The 24,482-nt window shown below is 34.4% G+C and overlaps 2 protein-coding genes and 2 long non-coding RNA genes across 4 annotated transcripts; 1 reads left to right on the forward strand and 3 right to left on the reverse strand.

The window, feature by feature from the left end:
• Positions 1-2,101: 2,101 nt before the first annotated feature.
• Positions 2,102-3,457, reverse strand: LOC133031938 (uncharacterized). The gene is made up of 3 exons (XR_009684970.1): positions 3,116-3,457; positions 2,936-3,007; positions 2,102-2,211 (listed from the first exon to the last, which is right to left on the reverse strand). It is a non-coding gene; the product is annotated as an uncharacterized LOC133031938 (long non-coding RNA).
• An 871-nt stretch (positions 3,458-4,328) lies between these two features.
• LOC133031959 (uncharacterized) lies at positions 4,329-5,138 on the reverse strand. The gene is made up of 2 exons (XM_061105759.1): positions 4,874-5,138; positions 4,329-4,732 (listed from the first exon to the last, which is right to left on the reverse strand). The coding sequence occupies exons 1-2, from the start codon at positions 5,136-5,138 to the stop codon at positions 4,329-4,331; spliced, it is 669 nt and encodes a 222-aa protein (XP_060961742.1).
• A 3,372-nt stretch (positions 5,139-8,510) lies between these two features.
• On the reverse strand, positions 8,511-9,532 carry LOC133032652 (uncharacterized). The gene is made up of 2 exons (XR_009685239.1): positions 9,461-9,532; positions 8,511-8,738 (listed from the first exon to the last, which is right to left on the reverse strand). It is a non-coding gene; the product is annotated as an uncharacterized LOC133032652 (long non-coding RNA).
• Positions 9,533-19,482: 9,950 nt separating this feature from the next.
• Positions 19,483-19,905, forward strand: LOC133031960 (uncharacterized). The gene has a single exon (XM_061105760.1). It carries the CDS (start codon positions 19,483-19,485, stop codon positions 19,903-19,905), a length of 423 nt encoding a protein of 140 aa, XP_060961743.1.
• The last annotated feature ends 4,577 nt before the right edge of the window (positions 19,906-24,482 follow it).

Raw genomic sequence — 24,482 nt, forward strand, 5'->3', positions numbered from 1 at the left:
CTATCAAAGATTTATAATTTTCCTTCTTGTTTCGTTCTTTTCGCCAAACAACACTCATAATTTTCATCAACATAAGATTGAGATCATCATTACCATTCTAATAATTTGAGATTTCAAGATCTAGCACTGATTAAGAAGAGTCATCCACTTATTGTTGTGAACTTTTAGTTTAAACTATGAAATCTCGTTTTTTTATTTTTTCTGAAAACTATTGTCTTAGTAAAATAGTCATATCTCTCTCAATATTGATCCGTTTCCAGCGATTTTTATATCGTTAGAAAGCTTATTCAATGATCTAAAATTTTTATGAAGAAACTATTCACTATTTCGGTGATATTCTATGTCGAAAAGTTATTTTCCTTCTGTATTATTTGCTTCGTTTCTTGAATAATGTTCTTGCAAAACTGTTTTAGTAAAATTACAATATCTCTCTGAATATAATTCCAATTTCAAAGATTTTGGTATCATTGGAAAGGGAATTTAATTTTCTAAAACTTTCACGAAGATATTATCTTCTAGTTCTGAACATTTCAATGCCAAAAGTTTATATTTTTGCTAAGTCGTATAATTCATTACTCCATATTTCTTCTCAGAAATAGTTTCAGTAAAACAATCATAACTCCCTCAGTTTTAATCCATTTTTAATGATCTTTATTGTTAGACTATAATATAGTGTATGTAATATAGCATATACAAATGATATGAAATGCGAAAAAACAACTGTAATCATATCAATAATATATGCAATGAAAGGATCAATATACCTCCAGCCATTGATCTTTGAGCTTCAATCCCTGCGATAGCTTCGGTATTGGAGTTCGGGCTTCCTCGCTCTCTCAACTCTCTTTAGATGGAATTTGCTGAATGAATTCAGAATGAGTGAGGAGCTCGGGGACCGAGACCCTATATTTATAGGTGAGATACTCCATCAGTATCTGAGCCACATTAATTGTCAGAATATTTTGACAATTAATTCAGGAAATCAAATCAGGTAATGAATATAGAAATCTGACCATATATAGAATATTACATAATTGATTTTGTCCAGATTCAATGAATATAAAATATTCATTTATCAGAAAATCAATTATTTATTTATTTCCTTAAATAGAAAATCATTTCCTTAATTAGAAAATAATTTCCATAAATAAAATATTCTAATATTCTCCCACTTGGTCAGCATTTAAACTAAAATATTCAAACCCAACGTTCCTCATTATATAATAAACATAAGAATCATAGCGACATGTCCTCATTATGAATCGAGTATTATCTTTCATGTATTACAATACATTTACTATATAACAATGTACTTTATGTGGCAATGTACTTAAGTGAATAAACCCTAAACCTTATGTTTATTCAGGTCCTCTGAAATTTTTCTCAAATGTAAAATTAAGATGTGCATAAATATGAGAAAAATCAAAATAAGAGTTTCATTAATAATAACTTTATTTGTACAAATTACATAAGGGAACCAAGTCCCATGTTCTCTACATGATCCTTGAATTTATGAGGTGGCAAGCCTTTTGTCATAGGATCGGAAATCATCAATTCAGTGCTAATGTGTTGAATGACTACTTTATTTTCCTTAACATGTTCTCTAAAAGCTAAGTACTTAATGTCGATGTGCTTGCTTCGACTTCCACTTTTGTTGTTCTTAGCCATGAAAACAGCAGCTGAATTGTCACAGAACATCTTTAGCGGCCTTGAAATGGAATCAACCACTCTAAGGCCTGAAATGAAACTCTTTATCCATACACCATGTGATGTAGCCTCAAAACAAGAAACGAACTCAGCCTCCATAGTAGAAGTAGCAGTCAAGGTTTGTTTGTTACTCCTCCAGGACACAGCTCCACCAGCAAACATAAACACGTAACCAGATGTAAATTTACGTAAATCAGTACAACCAACGAAATATGTGTAACGCCCGTACTTTTATAAAAATATTAATTTTATTTACAAGTGTTAAACGCGGAAAAACATAATGTCGCATTTTTATTTAATACTTGAAAATGTTCACAACTGGCCAGTTTTCGTACAAAAGACATAATAAATAATAACTAAAATAATTGCGACATAAACTTAATAGCGTAATAAATATATAGAGCGCCCTAGACCGCCCTCAGTTATATGGTCCTCAGCGAGTTCACACACAAGCGTCCAAAGTTCCACTCGCCACCGGCATTCTAGACTTTCAGTTACTTTGGTCTGCACATGGTAATTTAATAAGGGTGAGCTACTAAACTCAGTAAGGAAATGTGTGTCAGGTAGTCACATAAATAAAAATAAAACTTAACTAAAAATGCACATGCTCATATATAGACAACTAGCAAAACATAAACTTAATCATATCACTAGTAGCTAATAACTAGGTTCTAAGCTAAATCACATAATAATGATTACGCCCGAGTCCAATTTGGGCAAATAAACTCGAGCTATTGGACTAAATGGCGGAGGGCTGGGTTCAGTAAAATCGTACCCACTACTAAATGGCCCCCTATCTACCATATAGACCCAACAGTCAAGTATTTAACCATTATCTTCTCGGTCAAACCATGTCACATAAACTATAATCTATATTTAAATAATGTCAAACTACTATACATTATTTAAATAACATAACAATCATAACTAAATAATGTGAATCTTACAAACACACTATTTACATACATACTTAAATAACATGAATCTTATAAACACATTATTTAAATATATACCTTTAGCAATGGCCATGCTCTAATACTGTAAACATACATAAATGACATGAATCTTATAAACATATTATTTAAATATATATTATACAGTACATTAAATAACAAACAATAAAGAGTCAGGCAGAAGACCTTAGTTAACTTCTCTTTTACTATTCCCACTCCTTCTATGAATGTTATTACATACAGAAAACTTATGTTTTTCTACTTAATTTCCTTACCTCGAATGTGGAGTCCTAGCCTTGATTGCAATGAGAGTGATTTTCTTGAGAAATAATTGTCTTACGAAAAACCTAAAGTTCATACTCATTAATTAGGATTTATCGTAATGGTATATACATATATATATATATATGAAATTTTAACTTTGAATCTAAAAATCTAAAATTATAAGATGATACCTTAGTTTCCAAAGAAAACTAGCAGAGCACTAAAACTTGAATGTAAAAATAGTGGTGATGATGATGTCGATATGATGAAGGACATATATATACGTATGGGAGAATGATAGTGATGTTTAAGAGAGGATGTTGGTGTTTAAAGCTTGTAGTAATTATGATGGTGTGTATGGCTATCTTGGCTCTTGGAAAAACAAGTGAGTGGCTATAAAAGATAGAATAAAATAACTTCAGTATAGAAGAGGGGCAAGAGAGAGTATAGTGGATAGCTATTTGGCTTTTAGTGAATGAAGAAATGTGAGAATGATAGCTCCTATTTATAGCCTCAAGGTTTAACTAAACTCACTAATTTCAAGCCTCTCATTTAGCTTGCTATAGTTAACTTAATTAAATACTAAATACCTAAATTCAAATCTTTTTCTCCCATACTTGGTCAAAAGGGAACTATAACTCCGATTTTTTTTTTTTTATGTAGGTGATAATATACTTTAAACTTGAACTCCAACTCCACTCTCTCACTTCATTATCCTCGGTCCACTTAGACTAGAGGAGTAGTTATTATTATATTTGAATCCTAGGCTTATTATTGGTCTCTAGTTGTTGTGTGGTTTGAGTGCTTCTTAAACCTTTCATCACACGTGTACTAAGTATTATTTAAATCAAATTGTTTCAAAAAAAAGTATCTACAACTATGCTTGTACATGTATCATGTTTAAATTTTGAAAGCTTCCCATATATTTCTCCAACAATGTGCCACACGTTTCTTATATGAACATTAGGGTAACTATATTTTGACACCTCATTCCATGAATAGTTCAAAACTACTCATCAAGACCCATTATTTAAGACTTATAAAATTATAACTTAACTATTTCTCAATGCTTCATATACAAGCTATTTATTTCTTCAATTCCTCATGCCACACATGCATATATTTATGCAAAATATTTTATCACTAAATTTGTAGCATCCACCATAGTTATCTCTAATAGTCAAAGTAGTAACCAAAAATTAAAATTATATCCGACTTAATCTATAGTCCAACTATAATATCAACATAATTCCTATAGCTTGAAAGATACCATAGTCAATAACATATTTTATGAAATCACTATTTCCACATCGAGATATTAAGACTAGCATAGAAAAAAAAATAATACCTGAATATTTTGGTTATTACAATCTACCCTCCTTACAGGAATTTCGTCCTCGAAATTTACTTACTAGAGAATAACCCTGTATACTGATTCTGCATGTCCTTCTCCAACTCCCATGTTGCTTCTCTATCAGAACTATCACTCCACAGGATTTTGACTAAAGGTATAGTCTTATTTCGTAAGACTTTTGTTCCTTTTTCTATCACGCGCACAGGGCGTGCCATATAACTCATGTCCTGCTGCAAGTTCAAGTTCTCGTATTTAAGCACATGTGTCGGATCAGGTACATACTTCCGTAACATGGAAATATGGAAAAAATTATGCGTTTCTGCTAATGTTGGCGGTAGGGCCAAATGGTAAGCTACCTGACCAGCTCCAAATCGGTATTTCAAAAGGACACTATAAATCTTGGGCTTAACTTTCCCCTTTTTCCGAAAATGCATAATCCCTTCATAGGTGATACCTTCAAGAACACTAAGTCCCCTACGCGTAAAACTCAACCTCCGTCTTTTCGGATACGCATAACTTTTCTCGTCTACTTTGGGCGGTTGAGCATCCTTGCCGTATCTTTTCAAGCACGAAGCTTCTCTTCTTGTTCACGGACCTAAGTAGCGTCTTTCTCCAACTTCATCCCAGTGAAGCGGGGACCTGCATTTTCGTCCATACAACATCTCATATGGTGCCATTCCGATTGTGGCTTGATAACTATTATTGTAGGAGAACTCCATTAGAGGTAAATACTTGCTCCACGAACCAGTGAAGTTTATTACACACGCTCGAAGCATATCCTCGAGTATTTGGATGGTGCGTTCAGATTGTCCATCAGTTTGGAGATGAAATACTGTACTTAATTTCAATCGCGTCCCCATTGTCTTATGTCGACTCTCCCAGAACTTGGAGGTGAATATCGAACCTCTATTAGAGACTATCGTCTTTGGAACTCCATGAAGCCTCAATATCTCTTGCACGTATAAGTCAGCATATTGCTCTGCGTTGTAAGTAGACTTTACTGGAACAAAGTGTGCTGACTTTGTGAGTCTGTCTATAATTACCGAAACTGAGTCGTGTTGCTTGGTTGTTCAGGGTAGTCCTGTCACAAAATCCATGGCTATATCTTCCCACTTCCATTATGGGATTTCCAAGGGTTGCAACATCCATGCTAGTCTCTGATGTTCAGCCTTAACTTGTTGACAAGTGAGGCATCTAGCTACAAATTCAGCTACATCCTTCTTCATCCCTGGCCACCAATACAAGGTTTTTAAATCATTGTACATTTTGGTTGACCCTGGATGCATTGAGTAGGGTGTAGTGTGTGCTTCCATCATGATCTTTCTTTTAAGATCTATGTCATTGGCTACACACACTCTTCCCTTATACCTTAACATGCTGTCTGTACCTTCGGAGAAACTTTCCGCCTCTTTCTCTGGCAAGCCTGCTCTTTTCTTTTGTAAGAACTCATCAACAATCTGTGCATCTTTAAGTTCTTGTAGCAGCGTCGAGACAATGGTTAGGTTAGCTAGCTTTTGTGTAATGATCTCTATACCACTTCTATGGAGTTCTTGTTGTAGTGGCATTTCCATTTGTGCCAGTATTTACGTTAAGCCGGCATAAATCGCGTCTACGCGCATGCTACTACGTTGGCCTTTCCGGATGGTAGTGGATTTCACAATCATAGTCCTTAACAAGCTCTAGCCATCGCCTCGCCTCATGTTGAGTTCCTTTGCGTAAAGAAGTACTTCAGGCTCTTGTGGTCGGTATAAATTTCACATTTCTCCCCGTAGAGATAGTGCCTCCATATTTTTAGCGCAAAAACTACTGCTGCCAACTCCAGATCGTGTGTTGGGTACCTCTGTTCATACACCTTAAGTTGTCTTAAGGCATACGCTACTACTTTGTCATTTTGCATCAGCACGCATCCCAGCCCTTGTTTCGATGCATCGCAGTACACCACAAACTTATCCTTGTTATTGGGAACACATAATACAGGGGCTGTTATTAGTTTCTCCTTAAGTGTTTGGAAGCTACCCTCACACTTTTCTGACCAGACAAACTTCTGCGTCTTTCGAGTCAAGTTGTTTAGAGGAGTTGCGATCTTGAAAAATCCTTCAACGAAACGTCTATAGTAACAACAGACCCAAGAAGCCTTTACTTCACTTGCAGTCTTAGGTGTTGGCCAGCTCTTGACCGCTTCGATCTTTGTAGGATCCACCTCGACTCCATCTTTGGAAACTATATGGCCTAGGAATGCCACCTTCTCTAACCAAAATTCACATTTCTTGAATTTGGCGTATAGTTGGTTCTCCTTAAGTCGGTTTAGAGTCATCCTCAGGTGCTCCTCATGTTCTTCCATAGTTTTGGAGTAGATAAGAATGTCATCAATGAATACAACAACAAACTTATCTAGGTACTCCTTGAACACCCTATTCATCATATCCATGAAGGCTGCTGGGGCGTTAGTTAGTCCGAATGACATTACTAAGAACTCATAGTGTCCATACCGTGTTCTGAATGTTGTCTTGGGTATGTCTTCCTTTCGGACCTTCAGCTGGTGATACCCAGGTCTTAGATCTATCTTTGAGAACATAGTCGAGCCTTGCAATTGATCAAAGAGATCGTCAATCCTTGGCAAAGGATACTTATTCTTGATGGTCACCTTGTTAAGCTCACGGTAGTCTATGCACATCCTCATGCTTCCATCTTTCTTCTTGATAAAGATTACTAGAGCACCCCAAGGTGAGAAACTTGGTCTAAAGATCCCTTTGTGTAGGAGCTCTTGTAGCTATACTTTGAGTTTCTACAGCTTGTTAATCACCATTTTGTATGGAGCCTTCAAAATTGAAGCATTCTTGGAGCTAACTTGATGATGAACTCCACGTCATTGTCTGAGGTTATCCCCGGTAGATCTCTTAAAAGACCTTTTGGAATTCACAGATTATGTGCGTGTTTTTCATTATTAGTTATGTCTCCAATGCTTTGTGCACTACATTGGCCAACAACGCTTGACACCATACCTTCCTTATCTGGCTAATCTTTAAGGATGAGATTAAAGAAATCATAAGGCTAGCTTAACTTCTTTGAAAGTAATCTGGTCTCCGGCCTTTGTTCCCAAAAGCGACCAAATATTTTCAGCAATAGATGAATGGATAGCCAATCCATATCAAGTGCAGCGCCATGATCCTTCATTTCTAGCTCTATCAAGTCATTCGTCAGTTGTCTTTTATTGAGTTTCGTATATCCTAATATGGGTGCTACAATCCTTCGTCATTCCTTCCCCTCTAATCGATTAGAGCCTCCTTCAAATGTCGATTTTTTTATTATTCTTTCATATGATGGCTGAAAGCAGTGTGTTGGCTATTGAACTGAATTCCTTGTGCTTTACTGCTTATTGCAATGCAACTTTTCATCCTGAGGTTGGAGTCGTTCCCTAAGCTTGGCATTCTCTTTCACCAACTACTCATGAAATGAGCGTCCTCTCAACTCAGCATATGCATTGTTATGTACTTACGTGGGTGCCACTTCCATAATAGTGCAACTCGTTGTCCTTATCCTCCACCATGACTAACTTAGCCTCGTAGTTCATCTCCTTCTTAAACTTCTTGTAGGTGTTGAAGCTCCTCCTTCTTGATTGTTTCTTATGAGATAACTTGATCGTCTAAGCAACATTGTCTCTTAATATTTAGTTCTAATTCTTCTAAAATAAAATTCCTAAAAAAACTAACCTAACTATTTGAATAATTTATAATATTCCTAGTAGATAAAATCAACTAATTATTTTTCTATAAAAGAAAAATTTCTCCCTATTAACATAACAGTTCACAAAATAATCTCTATAATCACGTAAAATAAAACAATAAAACATATTTTTATATGGTTTACTTAAAAAAAATTCATTTTTTTTTTCAAGAGTCATATGGTACTAACTAAAATCAACTTCTAAAATTGGACCTAAGGAATTTCTTAAAATATATTGAAAAGAATTATTTCATATGGGTAGTACCTAAACTCGGATATTGGTACTAAGATTCTCTGTAGTAAATGAAATTTTGAAATTAGACAAGTAAAAACAAAATGCAAACATATAATATGAGACTTACATGGCAGCGAGCAGAGACTTTTTAGCCGATGTGTGTAACTCGTGAGAACGTTCGGGACCGATATAACTGTGGCTCTGATACCAAACTGTAACGCCCGTACTTTTATAAAAATATTAATTTTATTTACAAGTGTTAAACGCGGAAAAACATAATGTCGCATTTTTATTTAATACTTGAAAATGTTCACAACTGGCCAGTTTTCGTACAAAAGACATAATAAATAATAACTAAAATAATTGCGACATAAACTTAATAGCGTAATAAATATATAGAGCGCCCTAGACCGCCCTCAGTTATATGGTCCTCAGCGAGTTCACACACAAGCGTCCAAAGTTCCACTCGCCACCGGCATTCTAGACTTTCAGTTACTTTGGTCTGCACATGGTAATTTAATAAGGGTGAGCTACTAAACTCAGTAAGGAAATGTGTGTCAGGTAGTCACATAAATAAAAATAAAACTTAACTAAAAATGCACATGCTCATATATAGACAACTAGCAAAACATAAACTTAATCATATCACTAGTAGCTAATAACTAGGTTCTAAGCTAAATCACATAATAATGATTACGCCCGAGTCCAATTTGGGCAAATAAACTCGAGCTATTGGACTAAATGGCGGAGGCGGGTTCAAGAAAATCGTACCCACTACTAAATGGCCCCCTATCTACCATATAGACCCAACAGTCAAGTATTTAACCATTATCTTCTCGGTCAAACCATGTCACATAAACTATAATCTATATTTAAATAATGTCAAACTACTATACATTATTTAAATAACATAACAATCATAACTAAATAATGTGAATCTTACAAACACACTATTTACATACATACTTAAATAACATGAATCTTATAAACACATTATTTAAATATATACCTTTAGCAATGGCCATGCTCTAATACTGTAAACATACATAAATAACATGAATCTTATAAACATATTATTTAAATATATATTATACAGTACATTAAATAACAAACAATAAAGAGTCAGGCAGAAGACCTTAGTTAACTTCTCTTTTACTATTCCCACTCCTTCTATGAATGTTATTACATACAAAAAACTTATGTTTTTTTACTTAATTTCCTTACCTCGAATGTGGAGTCCTAGCCTTGATTGCAATGAGAGTGATTTTCTTGAGAAATAATTGTCTTACGAAAAACCTAAAGTTCATACTCATTAATTAGGATTTATAGTAATGGTATATACATATATATATATATATGAAATTTTAACTTTGAATCTAAAAATCTAAAATTATAAGATGATACCTTAGTTTCCAAAGAAAACTAGAGCACTTTAAAACTTGAATGTAAAAATAGTGGTGATGATGATGTCGATATGATGAAGGACATATATATACGTATGGGAGAATGATAGTGATGTTTAAGAGAGGATGTTGGTGTTTAAAGCTTGTAGTAATTATGATGGTGTGTATGGCTATATTGGCTCTTGGAAAAACAAGTGAGTGGCTATAAAAGATAGAATAAAATAACTTCAGTATAGAAGAAGGGCAAGAGAGAGTATAGTGGATAGCTATTTGGCTTTTAGTGAATGAAGAAATGTGAGAATGATAGCTCCTATTTATAGCCTCAAGGTTTAACTAAACTCACTAATTTCGAGCCTCTCATTTAGCTTGCTATAGTTAACTTAATTAAATACTAAATAAAATACCTAAATTCAAATCTTTTTCTCCCATACTTGGTCAAAAGGGAACTATAACTCCGATTTTTTTTTTTTATGTAGGTGATAATATACTTCAAACTTGAACTCCAACTCCACTCTCTCACTTCATTATCCTCGGTCCACTTAGACTAGAGGAGTAGTTATTATTATATTTGAATCCTAGGCTTATTATTGGTCTCTAGTTGTTGTGTGGTTTGAGTGCTTCTTAAACCTTTCATCACACGTGTACTAAGTATTATTTAAATCAAATTGTTTCAAAAAAAAGTATCTACAACTATGCTTGTACATGTATCATGTTTAAATTTTGAAAGCTTCCCATATATTTCTCCAACAATGTGCCACACGTTTCTTATATGAACATTAGGGTAACTATATTTTGACACCTCATTCCATGAATAGTTCAAAACTACTCATCAAGACCCATTATTTAAGACTTATAAAATTATAACTTAACTATTTCTCAATGCTTCATATACAAACTATTTATTTCTTCAATTCCTCATGCCACACATGCATAGATTTATGCAAAATATTTTATCACTAAATTTGTAGCATCCACCATAGTTATCTCTAATAGTCAAAGTAGTAACCAAAAATTAAAATTATATCCGACTTAATCTATAGTCCAACTATAATATCAACATAATTCCTATAGCTTGAAAGATACCATAGTCAATAACATATTTTATGAAATCACTATTTCCACATCGAGATATTAAGACTAGCATAGAAAAAAAAATAATACCTGAATATTTTGGTTATTACAATCTGAGTTTGAGTAGCCAACTACTTCTAGATTGTCAGTTCGTTTGAACATCAGTTTGTAATCCTTAGTACCCTGAAGATACCTCATAACTTTCTTTGCAGCTTTCCAGTGGTCTATCCCCGGGTTACTCTGAAATCTTCCTAACATTCCGACAGAATAAGCAATGTCGGGTCTTGTGCACACCTGAGCATACATTAGGCTTCCGACAGCAGAAGCATAAGGAATGTTCTTCAATTTGTTCTCTTTCAAAATCATTCTTTGGACACTGGCTCAAATTTAATTTATCACCCTTCACAATGGGAGCAACGCTCGGTGAACAATCTTTCATATGAAATCTTTCTAAAACTCTGTTGATGTAGGCTTCTTGAGATAAACTTAAGATACCTTGGTACCTATCTCTATGAATCTTAATGCCTATGACATAGGATGCTTCGCCCATGTCTTTCATCTCAAAGTTCTTTGAAAGAAATTATTTCACTTCACGTAACAATCCTTTATCATTGGATGCAAGAAGAATATCGTCCACATATAAAATAAGAAAATAGATCTTACTCCCACTTTCCTTCAGGTATATGCATTGATCCATGACATTCTCTTCAAATACAAAGGAAGAGATGACATCATGAAACTTTAAATACCATTGATGGGATGCTTGTTTTAATCCATAGATGGACTTCTTAAGCTTGCATACCAAATCCTGACCTTCACTAGAGGAGAATCCTTCTGGTTGTTTCATGTATACCTCCTCCTCTAGATCACCATTCAGAAAGGCAGTTTTTACATCCATCTGCTCCAGCTCTAAATCAAAATGAGCAACTAATGACAAGATGACTCTGAGAGAATCTTTCTTTGATACAGGAGAAAAAGTCTCCGTATAGTCAATTCCTTCCTCTTGAGTGAATCCTTTAGCAACAAGTCTCGCTTTGTACCTCTCAGTGTTGCCTAATGAGTCTTTCTTAGTTTTATAGACCCATTTACAGCCAATGGCTCTCGCCCCATTAGGCAACTTTACAATTTCCCAGACTCTATTGCACCTCATAGAATTCATTTCATCATCCATAGCATTGTACCACAATTTTGATTCTCTACTGTTCATAGCTTGTAAAAACGTTTCTGGATCATTTCCAATTCCAATATCAGATTCTAATAAATACACAACATAGTCTTTGTAAATCTTTGGTTTGATAGGTCTAGTAGATCTTCTTAAGACTTCACCAACAGGCTCTTGGGGAGCAGCAGCTGGTTCAGCAGGTTCAGCAGGTTGTTCAACAGTTGCAGGCAACTCTTGAACATCTTGATCTACTGGATTATCATTACCAACTTGTGGATCTTCAGTGATTGGTAATGGTTGTTCAACATTCGTTTGAACTACAGGAGTGTTAACCATTATCAATCTTGCTTTTGAAGTGGAAGGTTCTGAAGGATCTTTCTCAGGACCTAAGTCCTTTGATTGATCACTCCCACTGATCAAGGCATTCTCAAGAAATTTTGCATTCCTTGATTCCACAATTCTTGTGCTATGAGATGGACAATAAAACTTGTAACCTTTAGACTTTTCAGCGTACCCTATAAAGAATCCGCTTATGGTCCTTGGGTCCAATTTCTTCTCTTGTGGATTATATATTCTGACTTCAGATGGACATCCCCAAATGCGTACATGATTCAAACTTGGTTTCCAACCTTTTCATAATTCAAAAGGAGTTTTTGAGACTGCCTTTGTTGGAACTCGGTTTAATATGTACACGGATGTCTTTAATGCTTCAGTCCACAAGGATTTAGGAAGGTTAGAGTTGCTACTAAGCATACTCCGCACCATGTCCATTAATGTTTGGTTTCTTCTTTCTGCAACACCATTTTGCTCGGGTGTACCGGGCAAGGTGTAATGGGCAACAATCCCATTTTCTTTAAGAAACTTTGCAAATGCACCAGGTGCTTGTCCATCTTCTATGTATCTACCATAATACTCACCTCCTCTATCTGATCTCACTATCTTAATTTGCTTGTTGCATTGTTTCTCTACTTCAGCTTTAAATATCTTAAAGACATCTAATGCTTCACTTTTATTATGAAGTAAGTAGATATACATGTAGCGTGAGTAATCATCTATGAATGAGATGAAGTATTTCTGACCATGTGACTCCATATCTGGACTACATATATCAGTATGTATGATTTCTAATATTTCAGAACTCCTATGGACACCAGTTTTGACAGACTTGGAGGTTTTCTTTCCCTTAATGCAATCCACACAAGTATCAAAGTCAGTAAAATCTAAGGTATTGAGTACCCCATCTTTTACCAACCTTTTAATTCTATCAATGGAGATATGTCCCAATCTCCGGTGCCACAATGTACAGGAATCCTCTTTCATAACACATCTTTTAGTGCCAGCGTGAACATGCATAACATTATTAGTGGTATTATTTTGTAAATTAAGGTAGTTTAGACCATCAGACAAAATACCATTTCCAACACATTCAGATTTATAATATAAATTGAAATATTTGTCTGAAAATGTAAAGGAAAAACCAAAGGGTATAAGTCTTGAAACTGAAATCAAGTTTCTAGAGAATCTTGGTACATAAAAGGTTTTTTCTAACTTTAAAACAAAACCATTACTTAAAACTAAATTGCATGTTCCAATAGCTTCCACATGTGAGCCCATCTTGTTTCCAGATAAGATGCTTTGCTCACTTGCCACTGGCTTCCTTAGATTTTGAATATCCTGCAAGGAATTTGTTATGTGAATTGTTGAACCGGAATCAATCCACCATATGTTAAGATTAACATTAGCCATATTAGATTCATAACATACTAAGGAAATTGGATTACCTTTGTCATCCATCCATTTCTTGAACTGGCTGCACTCCTTTTTCGCATGTCCCTTTTGTTTACAAAAGAAACATTTGATGGAATCTTTCTTTATGGCAGCCTTGGGAGCCACGGGCTTTTTCCCTTTGTTCTTCTTGAATGGTTTGCGTTTCTTAGGTTGAGTGGTCAGGTGAACACTTTCTCCTTGCTCCTGTAGGAGCCTGGCTTCCTCTTGAACACACATGGTCATCAATTCATTGATAGTCCATTTTTCTTTATGTGTGTTGTAGGAAATTTTGAAAGGCCCATACTGCGGAGGAAGATTGTGAAGGATGTAATGAACCAGGAAGGTATCAGGAATGATAACGTCGAGTTTCTTCAAATGAGCAGTGATGTCCCTCATTTTAGAAATGTGTTCTCGAACTCCTTTAACACCGGTGAGTTTTGTGGACGAGAACTCTTGGATGAGGTTGATGAACAAAGATTTATCTGAAGTGTCAAATTGCTCATCCATCACTTTGATAAAATCTTTCACCTTCTCAGGTGGCTCCACCGATCCACGCATTCCCATAGGAATTCTGGACATAATGAACATGATGCAAAGACGATTAGATTGCTCCCACTTTTCACGTAGTGCAATCTCGACGGCACGGTGCTAGTATCAGTGATAGCAGCTGGTTCATCTTTCCTTATTGCATAATCCATGTCAGTGCAAGCTAGGTGGAGAAGAACTCGTTCCTTCCAGATTTTGAAGTTGTCACTCCTAAGCTCAGGGATTTCACTAGTGATTTCAGCATATTTAGAGGTGGATGAAATAGCTGCAAGAATAGGATTACAAAAATTTAGATGTTAAAAGAAATTGAGGCTTTAATGAATTCATGTTTTACCAATGTAGAAACATGATGAAGATGAAAATTTTATTAAATCTAAAATTGCCTGTGGGCTAAATTTTAAATCTAATAAAATTATATGAACTTTATGATAGATTTAATGAAGTATTTAATTTAGAAATAATGGAGGAATGAAATCTATCTTTAATTAAAATTTGTGATAACACTATTAAATCAAATCCTCATAACTCCCTGTGGGGTAAATTAAGAGAATTTAACTTAATATATTATCCTAATTAATTATAAAAATATAATAAAATCCCTGTGGGGTAAAATTATTATATCCAAATAATTAATTACAAGTTTTGTCCATTAAGGTGAATTTTAATTAATATATAATTTTATATAATTAAAGATACTGTGGCTACTCCTTGATTATTTAAAATTATATTTTCACTTTAAACATTAGGTATTGGGCTCTACCTAAAAGTAATTTCGTTATTAACATAATAGACAATCACTGAGATTAGTGCTCCTAGTGTGGTCGTCCGAAGATCATTAAAAACCGTTCTAGATATGAGCATTATTTGTCCCAGGTTCATGTTTTCTTATGTCAAACCACAAAACTACTTACGTTTTATTCACATTTTATTCATTTTATAAAATTTTATGAATATTTTATGAATAATTTTATGAAGTTTTATGAAACTTAATTGCTAAATAAAATATTCAACCTATCTTAATGTTTGAATATTTCTAAATATATCTAGCACTATAAAAAGAATTTATGTATAGCATTTAAATCATACATATCTAAATTAATTGCATTAAACATAAATTTATCAAATAAATACAAAATAATACAATTAATGTATGATAATTAATTAAATGCTAATTCCTTAATATGAAATTAATGGCAGATTTTTCAAAATTAATTTAGACAATAAAATGCATAAATTTGGTAATATATAATTAATATGCACAAATTAGCACAATTTTTACATGCCTAAATAAATCATGTAATAAATTACCAAATTAAACAAATTTCCATTTTCAATTTATACTATATATATGTATTAAACAAAAATAGAAAATTAACTAAATGCAATTTATTGACTAAATTAACACAAAAATAGGAAAATAATTAATATTCCAAATAAATAAAAATTTATAATAAAAAAAAAAAATTCGGAATTTTTCCTTTTTTTTTTTTGAAAAAATACACTGCCTGTAAACGACATGTCGTTTTTTGCTAACAAGAAAAACGACACGTCGTTTTTAAAAGCTTACGGGTGCTGAAAATGCATGAATATTAATTTTCCACAAGGAAAAACGACACGTCATTTTGAACCCTGAAAAGCTGCCCAAAAATATGAAAAACAACATGTCGTTTTCCACAGGGAAAAACGACACGTCGTTTGGGCAAACGACAGCAGCCTTATATACATGAAAAACGACATGTCGTTTTTCCACTCAGTGGAAACGACATGTCGTTTGGGCTGTCTTCCTCAGCCAAACTGGGTCGTTTTGACCCGTTTTTTTGCACGCGGGTCCGTCGAACCCGACCCAAACCCGATCGGAAATTGCGTTTCCGACGACCAAATTGCGTGTTTTCAAATCTAAAATGTTCTAAATCAAATAATAAAGAGATCCACGTAGATTTTATGCACGAAAACACAAAAAAATATATACTTTAATAACACGAAGTTAATCGGGTCCGAAAAAGTTTTAACTGAAAAAAAATTTCATCCTTAAGTTTTTCAATGAATTTTCAATGTTTAGATCGATCTATAATACTATACGAATATAGTAATATATTTAGAATTCGAAATAAACAGCGAAAAAATGAAAAACGGAAAAAAAAACCAAACAATGGACCGATGAAATTCGTGTTTATATATATATGCATGTATATATCACATAAATGAAAATGAATATTATGAATATTATTATGCGATAAAACATATATATAATATACAATATATATATAAACATATATACATATACGTAAATATACCAAAAAAATAAAAAAATATATATTGTATGTACGTGTATGTATTATATATATAAATGTATGAACAAATGTATATATGTATATGTATATACGTATGAATTTTATATATATATTTGGGATTATATGAATATGTGTATATATATAAACTAACCGAACGAACAAATATATATATATGAACAGTGTATATATGTATATATATATATGAAACTCAAATAAATCAAGACAGAGATAAAACCGCTCTGATACCAATTGTTAGACTATAATATAGTGTATGTAATATAGCATATACAAATGATATGAAATGCGAAAAAACAACTGTAATCATATCAATAATATATGCAATGAAAGGATCAATATACCTCCAGCCATTGATCTTTGAGCTTCAATCCCTGCGATAGCTTCAGTATTGGAGTTCGGGCTTCCTCGCTCTCTCAACTCTCTTTAGATAGAATTTGCTGAATGAATTCAGAATGAGTGAGGAGCTCGGGGACCGAGACCCTATATTTATAGGTGAGATACTCCATCAGTATCTGCGCCACATTAATTGTCAGAATATTTTGACAATTAATTCAGGAAATCAAATCAGGTAATAAATATAGAAATCTGACCATATATAGAATATTACATAATTGATTTTGTCCAGATTCAATGAATATAAAATATTCATTTATCAGAAAATCAATTATTTATTTATTTCCTTAAATAGAAAATCATTTCCTTAATTAGAAAATAATTTCCATAAATAAAATATTCTAATATTTATATCATTGGAAAGATAATGGAATTTCCTATATTTTTTATGAAGACAACTTTTACTGAATTAGGGTAGTTGTTGGTCAAAAATAGTGATCTTTCTGCTGTACTGTAAGAGTACGAATTTTAATATTAGGGCCTTGACCCATGTTTTATTATAGGTTGTAGTGATGAGATAACAAGTCTTAAGCAGCGGGTTTTGAGGTAAGGAAATTAAGTAGTTTTATCTGTTGAACTGCATAATTTAAATTATTTGTCTATTGAAATATTATTTGTGATGTATTATTATGAATGTGTATATAGTACTGAGAATGTGTGGTATGGACACAATATGAGTTTGTGAATCGATATATATATATTATGGTTGGTACGATTTGTATGTTGTATGTTGTATGATGTATGTGGTGTGTTGTATGTTGTATGTTGTATGTTGTATGTTGTATGCTAACGTCTCAGGTACAAATGAGGGGCCATGGTGGGGTATGATACGGGGTAAGGCCGTTGAATGTAGAGATACCCGACCCTACATTTGTCTGATTCGTGTATGACATTGTTATGGTGGGGTATGATACAGTGATGTTACTGTTGAATATAGAGATACCCTATCCTATAACAATGGTAGAGCTACATCGGCCCAGGTTATTATATGGGCAGATTAGGCCCAGGATATTGTAGGGCCAGGCTAGGCCCAGGTTATGTAAGTAATGGCTATGATATGCCAATGTTATGGTAAAGACACGATATGATTGAAATAATTTTTATATGTTATTGCTATGATTGTGCTATGAGTATGATGTCAGGGTTGTGATCCCTACATATATGTAATGGTTTCGTTTAGTACAAATATATGGTATATGATATAGCTTTCTATATCTGGAGTTATTTAAATTATAATTATGAGCTAAGGTATATAATATTGTTAAGACTGGATACGTTAATGTTATAAAGAATTGTATTATTGTGAATTTTAAGATATGTTTAGTGTATTGAATGTTATTGTATGTTAAGCATTTCCTTACTGGGCTTTTAGCTCACCCCCTTACTTTCCCCCTACAGGTAATAGACAGGGAACATTGAACGTAAGTTTGATGAGCTGGGTCAGTTTTGGTATGTATACTGCGAGGGGCTATGGACGAGCAAACGGTCTAGAACGCCGGTGGAGCCTTGGTTTTGTTTTTTTAATAAAGTAATCTGAGCTCAGTGGGATGTTACAAATTTATTTTTTTTTAAGAAAAATACACTCAACTACTTATTTTGTTTTTAATACGAATGATCATTCACCTTTTTGCATATTTATTCTAAAACCCACTGTGTATTTTCAAATAGCTTTGAATCTTTTTAACTAATGCATCAAAATTAGTATTTTGTAAAATAAGACAAAATATTGGGGCGTTACAGATACTAAAAGGGTTTTCTCTCTCTAACTTTCTCTCAACTCCTTGAGTTGGTGCCATGGCGAAGACGAGGGCGAAACAGAGCAAACCTAAATCTCTTGTGAAGAAGAAGAAGAAACGCGGCCTTGAATCAACCATGGATGTGAAGAAGACCAATTCCATGGATGAAGTTCTTGGAATTGAACCCATTCTCTTCTCTGAAGAGGAAGACGATACGGAAGTGTCGATGAATGTTGAGAAGGAGCATGTACTTTCACCTGCTCTAGACACAAATGACAACATTAGGAGGGAAGAGATTCGTATGGAATTTGCACATTTCATGGAAGCTAAACAATATAGAGAAGCTCAAACTTAATTTCCTGCTGCAGTTGCTCGAGGTAAGGAAGTTATACCTCCTATCCTTAGATTTGGGAATATAATTCGTAATTTGGACTCCAAATTTGTTGGTTCTCCATCCAAACAAAGAGTCAAAATCACAAAGGAGGATATCCAAGAAGAGGTAGACTTTTGGACTCCCTCAATTGTCTGTTATGTTCTTGGAGCAAATCTCCCAATATCGATTTTGGATAGATTTGTGAGGCGGGTTTGGAAAGATAAAATCGACAAAGTGGGAATGATTTCTCATGGTGTTTTTCTTGTGCGATTTAGAAGTATTGCAGATCAAGATCAAGTCCTATCAGGGGGATACATATTCTTCAACAAACACCCAGTGATTATGCGAGCTTGGGATCCCAATGTCCATTTCAAGAAGGAAGATATTCACACTGTGCCAATATGGGTTAATCTAGAGAACTTAGAACTGAAATATTAGGGAGAACAAGTTCTCTTTAAAATTATTAGTCAAGTGGGAGAACCGGTTATGGTGGATGCTTTTACTAAGGCCAGGGAGAAATTGACGTATCCTCAAATTCTCATTGAAGTATCAATGCAGCAAGAATTTCCAGAGCAAATCTGGTTTGAAGATAAGAGTGGAGAGGACATTGCATTCTATGTGTCTTCTGAGTGGAAACCTACGACTTGTGCACATTGCAAAGGAATAGGTCATGAGACCAAGGATTGCAGGAACAAGGAGGGGAAGAAGTCTGAATGGGTTGTTAAAAAACCTGCTGTCAATGCCCGAGAATTAGTGCAAGTGGAAGGGGAAGATGGTTTTATACCAGCAAAGAAAATATGGAAGGAGAAGAACAAGGCTCAATCAATGGCTATTGATATACCTGTTGCAAACTCCTATTCTTTATTGCAGGAACCTGCTGATGTTGAATTAGGCCACTCGAATACATAAGAACCAGCTGTAGCTGAGCACGCGCAGATACAACAGCAGGGGAGTGAAATAAGGAACACTGTGAACATTGGGAACACAGGGGGAGGGGGAGTACCTCTTCTTCCCAATGGATAAAATATCATGTTGGAATGTTCAAGGAGTCAACAACCAGCACAAACAACAATTGGTGAAACAATTTTTAGCAGTTCAAAGTGTTGGTTTGGTGGGGCTTCTCGAAACTAGAGTTAAGGTTTCCAAACTCGGTGCCTTATACTCTAATGTATTTCAAGGATGGTGTTTCACCTCCAATAATGCTTGGAATTCAAGAGGGCGAATAATTGTAAGTTGGATGCCAACAAGTTTTACTATAAACATTATAAAGTGTTCTAGTCAATTTATTCACTTTGAAGTTTCAACGGTGGATAACAAGGCTCGATTTTATGTCATATTTGTTTACACTTTTAATGATGAAGAAGGAAGGAAGAGATTATGGCTTGATCTTCAAGAATTGACTACAAGAGAAGCTTGGATCGTTATGGGTGACTTTAACGACATCTTGGCAAAGGAAGAAAGGATTGGGAAGCGGGTTAGGTATGTTTCTTCCACTAAATTTATTGATTGTGTAGCTAACTGTCGACTAGATGATGTTAAGTTTAGTGGAAATTACTATACCTGGAGTAATAAGCAGTTCGGAGATGATTGAATCTTCTCTAAGATTGATCGTGTGCTTGCTAATCAAGATTGGATGGTAAAGTTCCCCACGGCTGAGGCAGTATTCATGAATGAGGAAATTTTTGACCATTCACCTGCTGTTTTAATTGTTCATTACAAGGTGGTGACTGGTAGAAAACCGTTTAAATACTTCAAAATGTGGAAAAATTATCCCAACTATACTGAGTTGGTGAAAAGCACATGGCAGGGGCAATTTAAAGGAACTAAAATATATTGTGTTGTCTCTAAATGAAGAGTATGAAGATGGCTTTCAATGACTTAAATTCTCAGCACTTTTCCGATATCCAAGCTCAAGAAGTTCACGCAAGGAATACATTTGAAGAGTGTCAAACCAAGCTCCACCAGTAACCACTTGATATTGGGCTGCAACTTTCAGAACTTGAAGCTAGGAACAATTATGTTACAACACATAAAAGTTTCTTATCATATTTGCAGCAGAAGGAAAAATTAAATTGGGCAAAAGACGAAGATGAGAATTCTGCCCTGTTTCACACCAGTATACAAGAGAGAAGGCGACACAATCAGGTGTTATCAATAATAAATGCTAATGGGAAAAGGGTAAAAGAGCCAAGAGAAGTTATAGAAGCTTTTATACAATACTACTTGGGATTATTGGGCACTTGTATGGAGAGAAGAATGAATGTACATCAGATGATAATCAGAGAGGGAAATGTGTTAACACGAAGTCAGGCTGATTTCCTCATTGCTGACTTCACTAGAGATGATGTTAAGTTAAGCAGGCAGATTCAGCAATCCCATGTTTAAAAGCCCCTGGTCCAGATGGATTTGGGAGCTACTTTTTTTAAAAAAAAATTGGAAAATTATTGGGGAAGAGATAGCAGAAGCCATAATTTATTTCCTTAAGACAAGCTGCTTATTGATAGAAATTAATAATACTGATCTTACTCTTGTAGCGAAGCTCAAAATGCCTAAACACTGTGAAGGATTACAAACCAATAGCGTGCTGCAATGTATTATACAAAGTAGCCACTAAACTCATTTGCTCAACACTTAAATGTCTACTTCCTAACTTGGTATCCCAAAACCAAGGGGGGTTTAAGGTCGCTTCATAGCGCACAACATAATGATTTGTCAAGATCTTGTGCGCTATTATGGAAGGAAGATGACAAAAGCTAGCTGCATAATCAAGTTGGATTTGCAGAAAGCTTATGATACAGTGGAGTGAGACTTTATTGAAGAAATATTACATGGATTGAACTTTTCTGAGTCATTCATCCAGCTGATTATGGAATGCATTTGTTTGCCTAAATTTTCACTTATGATTAATGGATCTCTTCATGGCTACTTTGCTGCAAAGAGAGGACTGAGACAAGGCTATCTAATGTCTCCATTAATTTTTGTGCTTGGCATGGAATACCTCACCAGAATAATGAAGAAAGTGGGGCAAAAATTAGATTTCACCTTTCATGATATAGATGCAGAGAACTAAAGTTGAATCATCTCATTTTTGCAGATGATGTTCTTCTATTCTGCAATGGAGATTATAAGAGCATCTATTATTTATTGTAGGGGCTTAAATTGTCTTCACAAACATTAGGGTTGCAACCTAACCCAAGAAGTCGACTATTTATTGTAATGGAATGTTAGATTCTGAAGTACAACGCATAATTGATGCATTGGGATTCCAGATAGGTGAAATTCCTTTCACCTATTTGGGTATTCCTATCAGCCCCAAGAGACTTTCCTCAAAGGAGTGTGGTATACTTATAGATAAGATGACTCACAAAATTCGAACTTGGAGCACCAGGCACATCTCCTTTGCTGGTCAAGCAGTTTTAATCAACTCGATTCTTCTCACTATACATGCATATTAGAGTCAAATCATGTTGCTTCCAAAGAAGATTATCAAAGACATAGAAGCTGTGTGTAAGGCATTCTTATGGAAAGGGCAACAAATGATGGCTGGACTGGGTCAAATTGCTTGGAAAAATATAAGTCAAACTAAAGGAGCAGGAGGTATTAGATTTAAGAGAGTAGCTGAATGGAACAAGGCAGTGATGTTTAAATATGTCTGGGCAATTGTAACCAAGGAGGACAATCTTTGGGTCAAATGGATTCATAGTGTATATATCAAAGAGGTCGAATGGTGGAGTTACTTGGCTCCACAACAAGGCAGCTGGCATTGGAGGAAGATTGTAGCATTGAAAGGTACCATTCTAACATTAACTACCCCTTCTTCTTTCATTCAAAACAAATATAGAGTTGCAGAATGATATAAGTGTTGGAAATTATTTTACCAGGATCTTAGATCTACTCACAAGTATGTTTATTAACATCCTAAATATGAACTTTCTAAAACGATGAAATAAACACATATAAAGTTTAAGAAACCTTACATTGGGTGCAGCGGAATATAATGACTCCTTCCGTTCAGATATCTAGCCCTTGATTCCTTTACATGTAGAGCATTATCAATATACGAACTGGATCTCTTTCTGCGAATCTTTGATCTTTGAAACTCCTTTGCTGATGATCTTTCTTCACGATCTTCCTCACTATGATTGAGGTATCACTTGATGTGTGTGGGCACTACTCATACACTAAGGATTTCGAAATTATCAAGGAAGAAGAGAGAGAGTGGTCAGCTAAAGATAGGGAGAGAGAAGGCTCAGGTTTTTCTGATTCAGAAAGTGTGTTATTTTCCTGAAGCCTTCACTATCTATTTATAGCATTCCTCTAGGGTTTGATTTGAATTATATGGCATTAAAATAATGAAAAAATCATTTAAAAAAGCTACAAAGGTGGCCGACCATACACTTAATGGATTGGGCCTTGGGCTTTGCAATTTTGCAATTTTAACACCTTTTGTATCTGATTTTCTCAAAAATGCCAATTTCCTAATTCAATCATTTAAATGCCAATTCTAACTATTTAATAACTATAAATAATTATTAAATAATATTGTCATTTATCATATTTATTAATTGAACCATACAAAGTATCATAATTAACAAATATGCCCCTATAAACTCTTTCTTTACAATTTCGCCCTTACTTAGTGAAAATTTCACAAATAGACATAGTCTAACTTGTGAATTATAATTGATTAATCAAAACCAATTACATGAGTCTTACAAGCAATATTATCTCAACTAGTGGGGGGACCATGGGTCTATATAACCGAGCTTCCAATAAGTAGATCAAGAATTTAGCACTAAAATTCACTAACTTATTAATTCTTCGTTGAATCCACGCATAGAACTCAGAATTGCACTCTCAGTATATAGAATGCTCTATATGTTCCACCATATAGACACATCATTAGTTATCCATTGTTATAATCCTAATGTGATCAATGATCCTCTATATGAATGATCTACCTTTGTAAAGGGATTAAATTACGTTACACCACACAATGTATTTATTCCTTAAAACACTTGACCCGTATAAATGATATTTCGGCTAATGTGAAATGAGTACTCCACCATTTATGTTCGTTTGGTCAAGCTCGAAGGGAGATCATCCTTTGCTTACTATTCGCCGGATAGAAGCTATAGATTCCATGTTTATGATAGCGCTCCCACTCAATTGCACTTCTAGTGTTCCCAAAATGTACGTATCACACGACCTAAAAGTAGGCTTAACTAACAAATCAAAGAACACGAATAGCCTTTCAAGATTGAGCACAATCATAACGGGATTAAGATCATTTGATCTAGGATCAACTTAGGCGATATTGACTTGAATAGATATTACGGTAAGTTTAATAAATCTAAGTCGAAGTTCAATATATCGGTCCACTTAGATGCATACTCCATGCATCAACTGAAACTTTACTTTAACCAATGCTCTGGAAAGAACATAGTATTTCTCCAAATACAAGTAAACTCTTGTTGTAGATTATC

This window comes from Cannabis sativa, chromosome X, assembly GCF_029168945.1.
Source record: "Cannabis sativa cultivar Pink pepper isolate KNU-18-1 chromosome X, ASM2916894v1, whole genome shotgun sequence".
NCBI lineage: Eukaryota > Viridiplantae > Streptophyta > Magnoliopsida > Rosales > Cannabaceae > Cannabis > Cannabis sativa.

Bases quoted from the DNA above. Each gene is read 5' to 3' on its own strand.
- LOC133031959 (XM_061105759.1), bottom strand. From the start codon at position 5,138: ATGGGGACGCGATTGAAATTAAGTACAGTATTTCATCTCCAAACTGAT. The intron at 4,733-4,873 runs GTCCGTGAACAA...GTGTTCTTGAAG, and splicing joins TGGAGAAAGACGCTACTTAG to GTATCACCTATGAAGGGATT.
- LOC133031960 (XM_061105760.1), top strand. From the start codon at position 19,483: ATGGTGGATGCTTTTACTAAGGCCAGGGAGAAATTGACGTATCCTCAA.